This window comes from Pavona decussata, unplaced genomic scaffold (genome assembly GCF_977016875.1).
Source record: "Pavona decussata unplaced genomic scaffold, jaPavDecu1.1 SCAFFOLD_87, whole genome shotgun sequence".
NCBI lineage: Eukaryota > Metazoa > Cnidaria > Anthozoa > Scleractinia > Agariciidae > Pavona > Pavona decussata.
In genome coordinates, this window is record NW_028145504.1 from 3,597,501 (window position 1) to 3,613,593 (window position 16,093).

General features: G+C 38.1%; 1 protein-coding gene and 1 long non-coding RNA gene across 2 annotated transcripts in view; one reads left to right on the top strand and one right to left on the bottom strand.

Moving 5' to 3' along the window:
* The window catches only part of LOC146474832 (uncharacterized), a 265,330-nt gene that overhangs the window by 146,187 nt on the left and 103,050 nt on the right, over positions 1–16,093 (top strand). The window lies entirely within an intron of this gene.
* Positions 3,634–15,044, bottom strand: LOC146474840 (uncharacterized). The gene is made up of 5 exons (XM_085116273.1): positions 14,925–15,044; positions 13,354–13,467; positions 7,137–7,495; positions 5,550–5,759; positions 3,634–4,241 (listed from the first exon to the last, which is right to left on the bottom strand). The coding sequence occupies exons 2-5, from the start codon at positions 13,451–13,453 to the stop codon at positions 3,912–3,914; spliced, it is 999 nt and encodes a 332-aa protein (XP_084972399.1). The 5' UTR covers positions 13,454–13,467; positions 14,925–15,044; the 3' UTR covers positions 3,634–3,911.

Genomic DNA, 16,093 nt, shown 5'->3' on the forward strand with positions numbered 1-16,093 from the left:
ATTTTGAGAACGTATCAAGAACATTCCTCAGGCTGAGAGTCGATAAAGAACGTTTTTATTTTGCCGTAACCTGTATAAATCTATTTCAATTAACGTTGCAAGCTAAAAGACAAGACCGCAATGTTTTGTGGGATTATTTTTTATGAATAATTTCATCAAAATCGTCCCTGCACGTGCAGGTCATTGTACTGCTCATTACAACCTATTGTTTTCTCCAGACATGACTGATTTTGATGAATTTATTCATAAAAATCCCACGTAAACTTTCGGTCTTGTCTTTCAGCTTTATGCTTTGAACCGACAATGTTAATTGAAATAGCTGTATAAAATCAAGGTAACAAATGTAAATTAACCAAAATACTTATAAGGGCATGTTTTGTATAACATTAACAATGGTGACACACATCTCGGTTTGTCATATTCAGCAGTTCTTGATACCATATCTCAGCAGGCAATGCACTTTGATAGGTTTCCTGGTCACGTCCCCATTGATTTACTGAAATACATGTAGTGTATACCATGTAAGGGAGCGATCGTTTATTACGTCCTAGGGGGGGGGGGGGGGGGCAGTGGTTTTCTAGAAAATCGAGCGTATGAAAATTTTACCCCCCCCCCCCCAAAAAAAAAACTTCTAACCAAAAGTTTTATCCCCCAATGCAATGACAGTTTGAAAATTTTACCTTCCCCCCCCCCCCCCCCCCCCCATAGTTTGCCTGGTGCTTGAATTGTTGAGAAGTTCCTGGGCACAACGCTTGGTTACATGAGGAAATCGCTAGCTCTCCGAATCTGAACTGGCAAGAGAAACAATCAGAAGTTAGGCGAAATTAAGAACAGGCGTAAGGTAATTAAGGTAATTAATTTACTTCTAAGGACATTGTACTTACTTAAGGTAAGTAAGGTAATTCACGTACCTTAGATCATCTCTTCAATGTCTTGATAATAACGATGTTTTGTTATTGCTGGAGTCTATTCTTCGGTCGTCAAAAGAAGGTACACAAAAGGTCAAAGTAGCACGGGGTTTGAGAGCAGTACAGGAGCATTTGATGTATGGATGTGGATATATAGATTTTGAAGAAGCCTACCATCTCTATTCGTCTTCTAGTCAATTTTTTTGCCCAGATAAACAAGCCTTCAGAGATAAACGGCTTGATGGAATACACGGTTTGCCTGTCTATGTCATTACTCAACCTATTACGTGCAAGATCTTTGTCGCTCTGAAGAATAGTAGCGATATGGAGAAGCTTCTAGTCGATTTTACCAACTCTATGATTGATGAGAAGAATAATTTCTAAATACATTTAGTCGGTACCTTTTGTATGTCTCAAAATTTTACCCCCCCCCCCCCTCCACTTTTCGTACAAGGTAAAAAATTCCCCCCAAAAAAGAGTTCTTTTAAAAAAATTACCCACCCCTCAAAAACCACCCCACCCCCTAGGACTTAATAAACGATCGGTCCTCCTAATATAAGAACATCTTAAGAACGTTTTCAGCCTCAAATCGCAAAAAAAGATAAGAACGTTCAGCCTCAGCTCCAAAATTAGACGTTCTTATAACAAAAAAACCAGCGTATTTAATTGTATGTATTTATTTTTACTTTTTGTTGTACATATTTATTGTAGTAGTCATAAATTACGCAGGGCCTCTATTGATACCTGCCTAGTGGTGAAAGGGCCACCCTGCCTAAATAAACTAAGATGACTTGACTTCAGCACTAATATCAAGCTGGGCATTTGCGAGAGCATTCTGTTGCATAACGTGCTTCAGTGTATTGAACCCCGTCTCTGTTTATTGAGGACCTTTTAATACAACGATAACGAACAAGAATAGATAAGACATGCTATCCAGATCGAAAAAATGTTTATAAGCATGAGCATCCGTTCAAAGGGGGGTATTGTTAAGCCTGGAAAATTTCCGGTTTCGCTTAACAAAAAACAACAACAACAAAATATGACTTTGTCAGGCCTTTACGTATCTCCAAGGTAGATATTAAGAATAATACTCTACCCTGAGTGCCCATATAGATTGTCAGTATTTTTTTTTTTCGTTTGGGAAAGACGCTCGGGGCTAGTTCGTTGCATCATTCCTTGAGTAACGATGAAAGCCGTAGACAGATAAGTTATGAACTGCATTTACTAGACACTAACAGTTTAAGAATTGGTTCGTACTCAGCGTGTGTATATCAAGCTAGTAATGGAGGCAGACGAGATGTGGATGATGCGAGAGAAGCTCTGTTGCATACTTTCGCGATAAGCACTACAAACAGTATAGTACAAACAGAAGCGGCATATTTAAAATTGTGTATGAACTTAAGTGAGACCTGCAGTGTTCTTGATTTGGTTGTGTTTATGCTTTTGTTGTTATCCCACACCAGTTCCCACTAATGAAATAACTGCAAACTTGCAGTACTGCTGAACTCTTGTGCTTTAATATTTGTATGCTTATCTCATACCCGGTTTCACTTGTGACGTAAACACAAAGCCCCTGAAATAAGGACAGCGAAAAGCACTAGCGTAAGAAAAGAGAATAGTATATTAATTTTTTCTTGTTTGCGCTTACGCTTCACACTGGTTCACACATTGACGAGTTTTCTTTTAAAAACCAATGGTATATTGTGTAACAGTGTGCAACCGTCGACATTGAACAATGGCAATGAGTCAATGATAAGACGTTGGATCATACATCATTGACTTTATGCTAAAACCTCGTGTTTTAAATAACCGCACAAGTGGGATAACCGGAGAGAAACTTCAGCTTCCCGAAGGCTCTTTAAAATTTCCAAGTATACGGCACTCGTTGTCGATTCCACGTTGTCGTAACAGGGTCCCTGGGTTCCAATTTTCGAAAAAGTCTGGGACTGCAATCATCTACTTGAAGCCTGTGTGCATTGTTTACTTTGTCCCTCGGATATATCGAGTTTGAAATCAAATTAATTAAACGTTTCTTCTAGGATTGTTAAATAGTTAAAAGAGCAGCCTTGATTTCCATTTTTTGTGATTTTTTCTACCCGTTCCCACACAAAAAACAAAAATGTTACAATTTGAAATTTGAAATGTCTCTACAGTCTCATACTCAATAGCACGCCGTTTGAAACCAAGTCGCGCTACTGCCATGCGGCACGACAGGGCCTGCCGTGCTACTGCCGTGCTAAATAGTCGTGCCGAACTTAATTCAGCCCGCCGAACTAAATGGTTTCAAACGTCGTGCTACTGCCGTGTTTGAGTCGAATTAAATTCTTGAATTTAGTTCGGCACGGCAGTAGCGTGACGTTTGGAACAGGCCTAAAAGGCTTAGAATTTTTGCATCCTTCCGCCTAGTTTTGCTTTTTATACAGGGTAAAGTTCGCTAATTTACGCCTGGATCAAAGCGCCCAAGTTTTGACGGCAACACGGTGAGGCAAATGCATCTCCATATAGAAGATGATGTCTTCATTTTGTCAGAGCCCCGTTCCGCGGTACTGCTCACTTACAGATATGAAAATAGCACTGATAACCTCCAACGACATTTCCCATAAGCCCAAAAAAAAATAATTTACAGCGAGAGAGGGCGGATTTCGCATCCGTACGCTTTAGCAAATTTAGTATGAACAAATGTGCATGGAATTTGATGTTGCCATGGCCACCATATTTCGACAGAGAGGTTTTCTATAGAATTTATTTAAACTAGTACTGAACTACAAGTACGTACCGAAGTACCGTTTACAACTGAGCTGACGTCACTGTATGTGCTGCTATGGTAACTCCGATTTCAGTAATACTTATTTGGTCATAAATGTTGCCATTACCAGCAAACTTGTGGCTGTTGATCTTTAAATTATTTATTATCATGCACATGCACAGTGTTGTGAAGTCGCTTGTAGAATGTAAGACCCACAAATAGAGACAAATAAACGAGGTTTCTAAATGAATATATTTCTAATCTTCATATGTGTAGTGGGCAAGAAACGGATACTGCTCTATTTCTGAATACATTCGATTCATTTGTTCTTTGCTCCACACCACGAAATTTCTTGTTATGGATGGACTTGGATCAACCACTTTTGCGCAAGCCTGAAGATAGTCAGCAGAACACGTGATTCCAATAAACTGACATATCTTTGACATGGTTTCTATTGGTTTCTGTACAAGCTCAAGGCCATTTACGTCCAATAACTTGTTGCCAAGAATCTCTCTCGCGACCGCACTTCCTTCTGCCCAGCGAGAAAATGCTTCTACGCTGCGCTCTAAGAGTTCTGGATCATCAACCTGAGGAAGAAATCCATATACGTTACATTAATTGTCTTCATTATGTCAGTCAAGCCAAGAGAATGCAGGTCATAGCTGATGGATCCAAAACGGAAAACAACACAATGAATATATCGGCTACGCAACCAAAACCATGCGGCCAGTGTCAAGAGTGGGAAAAAACTATTGTTACACTGATAAGAAAATAGATCCGCTATGATTCTAGAATACTTGAAGCACAAACGCTCTGGGTAAACGAAAAGTAGTAGGAGGCTGATTTGGTTTAGACCTTCAAGTATTTGTAAACTGGAGTTAATAAGCCCTGTAGTTAGAGAATGAAAGATAATCCGAGGATCTTAGTTGTGTCAAAAATATTTAGACAACAAGCGACAAAATAATAAGGTTTTTTTGTCATTTGCTAAATATTTCGACACAATGAACATACCTTCATTCTCTATGCTCTGAAACTATCAACAGGGGCTGAGCCCTGCAGTCTATGTCTCAAAAGTAAGCCACTGTCTGGCTGTGCTTGTTCCATAATGAAACTTTGCGCAATCGAGTCCTACTCAATACTCTCTCTCACATATAGTCATTCTAATTGTATTGTAAAGCTGCATGAAAAACTTCCCAATGATTCTCCATCCCTGCTTACATGTGACTTCAGCCTGCTTGTTTCAATCCCCACTTAAACCAATGTATTCTGAAGGTCTCAATTGGATTCTGCTCTTCAAACTAGGTTGTTCTTTGCAATTTCCATCCTCCTTTCAATGGTAGCTTTTTTTGTCTCCCATCTTTAAAATGCCACGGTTATACTATTATCATATTTTATGAGAATATGAAGTATTTGGTTCGTTTGTTTATTTTTATATTTCCTATTTGTCATTCGCACTCCTAAACACTGATTAGTTCACTAAATGTTGTTGTTAATAATTAATGTATGATGAGTCAAGAAAATATTTATTTGATGGCAGCTACGGCCTCCACTAGAATTAGGTCTTGAACCCTGCAAGATGGCACCATTGTACCTTCTGACTTATTTTCGTCCCAGAAGGGCAACCCTCTTCTGGTCCATCCTATGTTACAATCTAACACCGCTACTCTTGGGGATAGACTTTGCCTTCCCTGCAACCCAATTTTTGTCAGAATAATCAGTATTATCAGTTTTCTTGTGTTTGCCTTAGCAAAGCGGTCTCTGGGTGTTTGTACCATTTCTCCCTAATACAGATACAGATACTTTTTTTACAGTTAACACTTGAGGACGTTTGGCACGTAAGAGCCCCGCGCTCTATGTTATGATGACTGCGCGGAATCAGCATCTCTTTTCCTTACCTTTTTTGTATGATCCCCGAATCTGTTTCCTAGTTTTGTTTTTCTCAAGGTTTGTGTTGACACGATATCAAACGGATTTCTTGTTATGTGGATGAACTTCACTTTGACCCCATATTTCTTTTCAGTTTTATCTAAAAATCTCCTTATTTTGTCATGCGGGATGTTCCGAAAAACCAGAGCAGTTATCCAGGCGGTCTTGTCACCAATCACCTGATAAGCGATCAGAAAACCTTTAGTATCAAAGTGTTATGCTTTATGAGATATTGCAAACTATTATTAGTAAGCTTTGGTAGTACTTTCTTAATTCGACTGGCAATGCATTTGGGGGCTATCTTATGGTCACAATTCCGAAGAGTAATTGGTCGTCAGTTTTTTATGAAGTTTGTTGGTTTGTTCTTCTTTGATATTAGGGTAATCAATCCTCTTCTTTGGGTAACTGATACTAGAGGCCTTATGGGAATGCTCAGTTAAAGGTATTTAGACGGTGATATTGGCTGTCTCACCAGAATACTATAAAATCCGACTCTACAACGATCACTTTTCTTGTGTTCCATTGATTTCAAACTCTCCAAGCATTCAGTTTCCGTCAGGGAGGCTTCGCATAGATTTTGTACAAATTCCTCGAGTATAGGATCGGATTTGTTTGATTTATGGGGTAGTCTAAATATTTTAAAATATACACTTATCGTCAGGTTGATACGGTCGGTGCCGGAAGAAATTCTTTTGGAATGTTGATGATATGGAATGCATTATTGCCGATGCATAGTTGTCTCTTCACAGCCTTTGCATCACCTCCTTTTTCTGTCTAAGAACATCGCTTTAATAAGACCATTTCGCACTATTTGTATGGCTGCGCACAGTCTTTGGCGATGAATGCGTTTTGAAATCTCAATATCTCCAATAAGTTTTTTACTCTCTATATATTATATTGTCTTCTCGACTCAATACTCGGGCGACTATCGGGAGTGGATCTGTGTCCTTCAGCTTCTTCTGGAGGTCTTCTAATTTCGGGGAACTGCGTTCACGCTTCAGGACCGTAACTTAGGAAAGCAAACAACGTCGGCCATGGCGACTGAGTTGTGGCAACATCTCCCAACTTAAATCAAAAACCTTCCGAGCTATAGCTTCCCTAAAAAATTAAAAGAATCCTTGCTGACCGAACAGCTAACGTACTGACTTTATTCAATTACACAACCATACACTATGGTGACTGATTTCTCGTCTCACGCCATTTATGTGTTTTGATGTTGTTCTTGTTTTGTCGTGAGTGATGTCCTGCTATTCCGAAACTACATACAAAGAACTCTCTGCTAGTTCGAAAAGCTTACGGTTATCTAGTTGCTAGGCATCAGTCCTTACCTTGAAATATATTTAGTGTAAAATGTGCCTAAAAATCTGTATGAAAAAAATTTCTAAATATATAACAAATGTAAATGTTGGAAATGTGAATAAAGTGTTTGTGAAAATGGAATTGTATATTATCAGGATTTATACTCAGCTCAATCTCAATAATATCATAAACGACATCAACACAGTTATCATCTCTCCTTTTCGGAATTTAGTTATTATTTATTATTTGTTATTTACCTCGATGTATTTGTCATACGTTCCTTGCCAGTAACCTTCCATGAAGAAACCAAAACGAGATGTGTTTTGAAGATTTCCTTCCATTTCCACACCTTTCCCTCTTTTCATGAAACTTTGTGAGCCTCGCACTAAGACGTCGAACATCTCGCTTCTATCCATCCGTTCACCGTGAATTAGTCTATAAAACATATTCCTCTCATTTCCCACGATCATGTGCGGATGCCCATCAAGAAGGGATGCGAGCAGCGTGTGGCGACTTCTTGCGTAGCCCACAAAAAACAGCAGCGTGTCAACCTCTTTGTACTCTTCTCTATCTCCGTCCAGGAAATAAGCAGATTCTGTGTCGCCATTATGTTTCCCTGCAAAACGCACAGGAAAAACTCAGTCCATTTAGCCTCTAATACCTTCAGGTTCCTGAGTGTTGCTGAAAGATCATGACACCGTGATATTTGGTTCACTTACTGTAAGATATTTTCGTCATTGATATAAAATTCAGTTTGTGAAGGCTAAACAGAGAAAAAATGTGCTGAGAGGTTGTGAACATGAATTCAAATATGATGCTGTTCCTGTATTAGCTTTATTAAGCTTTGAGCATCCGGACCATAAGGTTTAATTCTAACCGTTTATTTCTCTTTCCGTTTATTATAGTTTGGACTTTCCTTGTTGCCTTTGTTGTTTCTTTTATTTTTTTCAATTACTCCGTTTGCTGTAAACGCGAAGACGGCTTTTTCGATTTATATTAGCCAAGATTCACCATGCTCCTTTAAGAACTGGCATAAATCTACTTATAACGTTCAACCACTGCTGTGATCTGATTGACTTGGCTAGTCACTATCTACTCCGTAAAAACTAAACTAAGGTTTTTTTGTCTTAAGCAAGGACATGACCATTTTAAATCGAGACGGAAATAACCCTAACATGAAAAGGAAAGCAAGAACTTACGAGAATCACGTAATGAAAGTAATTTTGATTTGTTTATCGTCAATCGATCGTATGTCAGTCTGTGGCATTTCTCTTCAGCAACGTAACACAGAAAACCGAAAAAGTTTAAAGCAAAAATTCTTCTTCCAAATGGGCACTCCCCACGGAATTAACAAATGCTTTTCATTCGACTAATTTATTTTTGTTTTTCACGTTTAACCATACTCTCAGCAAAAGCGTAGCTTCACTGCTCACTATATTAACCACATACAACCCGCAATTCGTAGATTCTCACTGACAAAGGGCTAACGTTCGAAACGTCAGGACTAGAATCTCTTCACGATGATCAAATTACCCTATCAACTCCGTTGATAAAACCAAACATTCATAATAAAAAATGAGAATGAAAGACACTTTGTAAGAAAACTTGTATTACGGTAAATTTTTCGTTTTGCGCTTCCGCGGGATTACTTTTGAAATGGTTTACTATTAGCGAAACGAAAATAGAGCCTGATAATTTACGGTTATGTAGAACATCCCATTCTTAAGAATCCTTTAAAAAGCCTGTCCTTTCTAGGCCGTTGCATGTGGTACAAGTATGCCTGGGTCTCTGATTAAAAAAAAACATCTTACAGAGAGAAAATTTTTAGATTTTCATTTTCATCCATAGAAATAAACTTTCCATTAAGATCTTACAAACAAAAATGGAAGCAATTTTCAGCGGAAGTAAACTTAACTTTGATTGACAGTATATTGCTATTTTCTGCAAACTTTAATTTCCGCTTGGAGGGGACACTTTCAAGATGTTACAACTTAAGAGCAATTCTCAAGGAAAGTGAAGCAAAGTTAGAAATGAAAATTTTTAACCCCCCTTCATTTTTTGTGTGGAGGTAGGTTACCTGGAGGGATGAACAAAAACAGCCATATTTGGATCGGCAGGTGCGTCGTTGCCATGGAAACCGCACTTGATCACGTCGGCCTGAGGTCTATGTTTTGACCAAAAACTTCACTCTCAAATAGTAAAAATAAACGAGTCGAGTTCTCGAGTACATGTGAACCAATTCAAATGAAATTCATACAGATGGTAGAACCACTCTTCCAGTTTATAAAATTTGCCGTTAGAGTATTTTGGGTTCTATAATCAAGAAGACAATGTTCGTATTACTATGTTGCCTGTCAGCCATTTTGACAAGAAGGAAAAACAGGCACAACCATATTCGTTATTTCTCCGAAAGTACTCTTTCCACATTAACCAAATTAGCAGCAGAGCTTACATAGATATTGAAGTTTATAGATATTATAAAATCTATTTGGGGAAAATTATATTCTGGCCATGGGTGTTGAAGACATCCGAGGCAAGTTGCAAAAAATTGCAAAATTGGAAATGTTGAGGTCTCCAGTATTTGGCTCAAACAGGCTTTAGATAGAGAATATCAGCTTCAGAGGTTTTTTCATTCATCTTATCTGTTATCTACATTTGATTGATTAGGTTTTGGCCAACGAATTTGATGAAATATAAATTAAAACAAAGCCTACCTTGCAACTCTTGGGAATTTCTTCAGGATGCTTTCTCCTCAGTTCGCACGCTCCATTTTCTTGACCAAATCTTGCACAGACTCTAGCAGAAAGGACAAATCTAACTGGCTAGCCTCGCCGAACATCTAATTTAAGACCAAAGATGATGATGCATTAACCCGAATAAAGAACAGTCCAACAGGTCAAACACAGTCCGAGTGTGTCGAGTATCGAAATAATTCATCAATACAATCCATCCAGGAAGTTAAATAGATGCATCAACATCACAGCTGAGCAAATGCATGTCTGCGACGATTCTGAATAAAGTCTTTGGCTAAATCGAGCCGCACATTCCGTGGTGCATGGTTGAGAAGCAAAGAAATCGTTGTTTACGACCTGTTTACGACCAAACGTATGACGACCGGAAATGCGAGTAGCAAAACTGCTGACCGGATGTAGTTTTAAATGCGATATACGCGCTTTTTGTTTGTTTGTTTGTTTGTTTTTGTAGCTTCGGCTAATTGTCGTAATGGCATCATCTCTTCTTTAGATATTTTTGGTACAATATATCATTGATAGAGGGATAAAAGGACGACTTTTGATCCGCTTTTATGACTGTTTTACAGAGGTGAATAAAGAGGACAAAATAAAAGCGCTTCACTAGTCGTTTTACGCAACCACATATGCCGCCCATGTTTCCTGGGTTTGTTTGTTTGTTTTTTTATTTATTGCTTATTGGATGTTAAGGATGGCCTGCATGTAAGATACGTCGCTGATCTGGGGCATTAGCGTACACATTCGAAGTTACGAAGTTGGAATTTTTGACCCACCTCTCCTCCAGAAATAAATAAGTCCTCTCCAAGCCGATAAATTTTCACATTCAGTACCTAATACCTGCCCAAATTTTGGCATTCTTTCTGTTTATTTATTTATTTATTTTTTTTGCTGTCGTTTTTTCTGGTGGGGGGAGGGGTGATCGGACGTAAATTTGTGCCGTCAATCAAAAACACTGTAAGGGAAATTTGCATATCGTCGTGCGAAGGAAAATATCCTGGTCGGGACAATGGAAAGTTGGTCTCTTTCAAATCCCAAAAGGGACGTTTCGGTTTGTGATTGCAGTGAAAACAATATAAAATTTAGTTAATGTCAAAGGGATATTTCCAGGTACGCGCAAGCCTACGGACTTAGTATCAGAACCGCGATGAAATCAGCGACGAAATGGATCTTATTCTTTGCAGTGCAGGTAAATAAATGTAACATTTCATGCGCGAACTTTTCATTCTCTTGTCACGAATAGCTTATCATAACTGAATTTGTAATTGCATTTTCACAGTCTAAAAAGCAATCTTTTTTTTCGGGTGCGGCTATTATGATCATGCGTTCAATTTTCACCCAAGCTTCAGTTCAGCTTCATTTCCTTTGTTTTTGTTTTCATTCGGTTATTCTGTTTTCTTTTTGTTTTTGTTTTGTTTTTGGCTTTCTTCACCATTGCCATTGTGAAACAACCCCATTTCAAGAGGATATCATTACACATACATCCGGTGTTACATCCCATTACATTGTGTTACATCCGGTCAGCAGTCGTGCTTCTCGGACTCCCGGCCTATGCGTTCAGTTTATTTACCATTCTTGGCACATCTCGATCTCGACACATTTACTTTACTTCCTGGTTGGATAATATTGATAAATTTAGGTGCTAGACGGCAGAAATCGCAAGTATTACGACCATGTTTTAGACCTTCTCAACTATTCTTTGTCAAGTGTATGTGGGCTACTTGTATCATCATCTCCGGTCTGAAACACAGCAAACTGGATATTCGATTGGAGTAACTGTTAGTCTGCGCTAGATTTGGTCAAAAAGACGGAACGTGCGAAGGATAGACACTGGAGAGAACCACGCGACGAAAGCATCCTGAAGAAATTCCCAAAACCTTCAAGGTAGGGTTTGTATCAATTTATATTTCATCAAATTTGTTGGCCAAAACCTTATTTACTAAATGTAGGTAGCAGAAAAGATGATAAAAGATACTTTTGAAGCTGATTTTCTCTCTCTAAAGCCTGTTTAAGCTAAATACTAGAGCTTTCAAAATTACCAATTTTGCAATTTTTTGCAATTTGTCTCAGGTGTCTTCAGCACCCATGGCCAGAGTATAGTTTTCCCCAAATTGATTTTATGATATTTAGAAACGTCAATATCTATGTAATCTCTGCTGCTTATTTGGTTTATGTGGAAAGAGTACTTTCGGAGAAATAACGAATATCGTTGTGCTTGTTTTTCCTGCTTGTCTAAATGGCTGACAGGGAACACAGTCAGACGAGTATTTTCTTCTTGTTTATAAAACCCAAATTATTGTAACGGCGAATTTTATAAACTGGGAGAGTGGTTCTCCCATCTGTATGAGTTTCATTTGAATTGGTTCACATGCACCCGAGAACCAGACTCGTTTACTTTTACTTTTTGAGAGTGGAACTTTTGTTCAAAACATAGTCCCAAGGCCGACGTCATATAGTGCGGTTACCATGGCAACGATACATCTGCCGATCCAAATATGGTTGTTTTTGTCTATCCCCCAAGGTAACCTACCTACACACAAAAATTGAAGAGGGGTTAAAATTTTTCATTTCCAACTTTGCTTCACTTTCCTGGAGAATTGCTCTTAAAACCGATTTAGCCAATTTCAGTCAAACTTGGCCAGATAATATGCTAGAAAAAAATCAACATAAACTTGTCGGGGAATTCGATGGTTCTAAAAGTTCTTTACTTAAATTGTAAGAAGTTATTTCCGTGCGTTCACTCCGCATGTTTTTCTCGCAGTTTAAAAATGTCTTGTAAGTTTTGAACGCAGCCGAATTAAGGAAAACCCCAACACGCTTTTTTGGGATCCTGACCTCAAGAAAAACAAAAAATCAAGTTCCAAAATAAAACAATCGCATTGATTTGGTGGAACTTCTAGAACAACGATCTGGACCTTCAAGTTTCGACTGTGTGGAAAACTCAGGAATTGGTCATTTTCTTAAAAACCAATGACATAGGCAGTTCCGTAACCTTTAATTCAATAAAGGATTTTGGGTATCTGTGATATAACCCAGAGGAGCTAGAGGTACTACTGAAGGTACACAACCTTAAAAAATAACATTTCTTTCACGCATTCCAGTTATCGACAAAAAAAATACCAAGATAAATGAAAGAGCTATCATTTATTCACAAGGCTTAGAAGATAACATTACATTTCTTTCACATATACCACTCATAGACATCAAAATCCTAGTATTATGTAGGATGTTTCTTACATGAATCTAGGCTAACGGCCTAGCTCCCCCGAGTCTAAGTTTTCAGCGTAGGATAGTCTGTGGCAGAGGGCATCCAAACTTTAGTAATCGGAAGGTCATAGGTTCGACTCCAGTTGGCAAAACTCGGGATTTCTTTTTCCGAGTGTGTCACTGACTGGAAAAAAAATCTATTAACTTGGTCAGCGTTTAGTAGATTTTGGTCAACTATAGCAAAAAATCATCATCCCAGTTTCTTAATGTGATGTTGTTCCATACCCCTACAGCTACTTTAATGCTTTCAGCCTTATCATAAAATCGATGTATTGGCACAAACGGCTGCATAATAAACTACGGTGTTCTGTCATTTCTAATCTACAAGAAGATAAAAACGTTCTCAGTTTCATTTTTTTGTTCTTTGCTCTGTCTGAAGGCATTTTCTATGAAAGCCAAAACATCTCCAATTCTGTTGATGTGATTTGTACAATACGTTTTTCGATGAATAGGTGCTTACCAGGTGTGTTGCCTTTAGTGGACTTCAACACGAGGATGGTCAATCCAGATGCAATGGCCGTTATAAACATCATCTGACGCCAGCTTAGTTTGACGCGCATGCTCCTTTGATTGCCTATAAAAAGGGCACATTTTTAAAACAGGGCCAATAAGCGAACACATTTGAACAAAATGTTGTCTTCTGTGTCCCCAGACCGTTTTGCGACCTTTTGAACGCACATCTGTGTAAGCTAACTGATGGAGTTTGATTTGTTCGGTTGCTTTAACTTCCAAAACATTTGACGGAAAGGAATCTTATTCCACGAGGTGTTGTTAGCTTAATTGTTGGCGAAATTGCTAAGTGACCTTATTTCCCCTTTAAATTATCGACATATCTACCCCTTCGAAAGGAATTAGCTTTCTAGTATTACGAAAATTTTGAGGCTTCCATTTTACTAAAGAAAACTTTTCATTTACAAATTTCTTAGACGATTATAAGACTTCCAAATAGACATTCACCGAAATGAACTGTTAAGTTCCCCTGTAAAACTGTTCTAACACTGGATGACTCTTAACACGCTCTTCATTGCCATTGAGAACAGAGCAACATAACAACTGTCACCTGATCGACAACAAGGAGATGTTTACCGTCAACCAAGAGAAACAAATGAATGAACACACGGCCACTCATTAAACAAAAACCTTAAAATTTTGTTACCGCTGAGTGTAAATTATATTTAGAGCCTTAATTGTGAAACCTTAAACAATTCGATCTGTTCGGATTCTTTAGCTGATAATTTAAGTTGCGAAGGTTTTTACAGAATTTAATTCCTCGAATTTACAAGCACTCATTACTGAACTTTACGAAAATGCTCGCTGACCTGATTTTGCTCATTTAATGAGGTATTTGCCCCTCCGAAAAACGAAATGAATATACATTTTCCAGTGTTAAAAAAATTTGAGATGACATTTCGCCGAAGAACACTTTAGAGTTCTTTATGGCTCTGTGCATAAAAAGTCCTTCCGAACAGATATCAACCGAAATAAACCGTTGGTCTAGCTACCTGTGAACAGACAAATAATTTATGGACGTTTCTAAAGTTTATCGTCGATCACGATCGTTTAGACTGAATGGGCTCAGTAGATTGGAAATTTGACCGACACTTTGCCGTATTTTGTCAGTATCCTAAGAAACCCTATAGAGGCTTCTACCTTCATTCCATTCAACGAAACTTCAGCTGAAAGTGTTTTTACACTTTCGTCTCCGTGTCACCGTTCATATTTAGATTGTATTAATTTAATCTCTTGGCTCGCAGGTAAATTTGTTTCTCGTGTTATCACTTGCCTGCTTATTTGATTAAGGCATGACAACTTGTCACTAAGTTCTAACAAAACTACACGACAAATTTACCCTTCCTAGACAACAGCTGAACCTGATGGCTTTTTTATCAACTCGAATAATTACATGTACGAAACTTTTGTGCGCCAGTAAAGAACATCAATAGACATTTATAATACGGCTTAATACAAGAGCGTCACATAATAACACGGCACGACAGTTTTAACAGAATGAAGAAAGGAATGATACCTTACCTTTGTGCTCGTGCCTGGGGAAGTAGAGATCGATATTTAGAGCATTTAAGTCAGTCTAGCTATGTCTATCGTGTGTGGTGTCTTGAGATAAGACATCGTCTTATGCTAATTCGCTGGCCCGTTCCCCAATGAGTACAAAAGGCTCAGGCAAATTATTGAGAAAACGTAGCAAATTGCTAGGAACAGGAAGAAAAAACTTGAATGTATGCAGATAAGTAGTACTTTACTCATACAGTTATTATCATTATTAAAATAAAAGCGGATACCTCACCTTTTTCATTTTAAAAATTCCAATTTTGATACTTTCAAGAAGCAAAGGTTGTATTCAAGATGAAAATAACTCTATACTACTCACTTGTTTACCCTTATTTGAACTATTGTAACCTATTCTGGGTCTCTACATACGTATCTAATTTACATAAGCTAATTCTCTTGCTCTTTAGAGCCAATTTTCAAGAAAGTAGAAATTCTAAAGGCCACCGAGATCCATTTATTACAAACCGGACGGCTATTTTTATCTTCTCGCACTGTCATCACTCACCGACATCCAGCTTTGGCAACTTTTTTATATTGCTCTCGTCTCCAGGACTACAACACTCAAAATGCCCAAGATCTTCGATCTCATCAATGTCGCACAACTTTGAAACAGTTCTCCATTTCTGGGTCAAGCGGTCCTCGTTTTTTTTAATTAATCTTGATTGTCGCCTAACTAAGACTGAATTGCTATCTCGATACTTTTAATATGACCTCTCTTCGTCTCCTTTTTTACTGTAAATTTTTTTACAATATGTTTTTTGTAAGCCATGTGACTATTGTATTTGTGGTTTTAGTTAATGCCTCGTATCAAGAAATGGTCCGTTGTAGTGAGTCAAATTCGTCTTCACAAGTCCAAACAAAAGCCTTTTGTTGTTTATTGCGCTTAGGGAATTGTTCCGAGACTCGGCGAAGATGAATTTCAAATCGTCACAAAATTTTCGGCGTATCAAAAATAGCGACACTAGGAGAGGGGTTTGGAAAGTTGCGGAAGGTTTACTATTATTGTTTGACCCCAAGCAAGAAACCTGGAAATGCTAAATTATTTTATACGATTTTGGATCAGTTGATATTAAATAGGGCGTAGCACAACGCTGCAAAACAGTGAAGCTTTTATCGATGGTTTCACAAAGGAA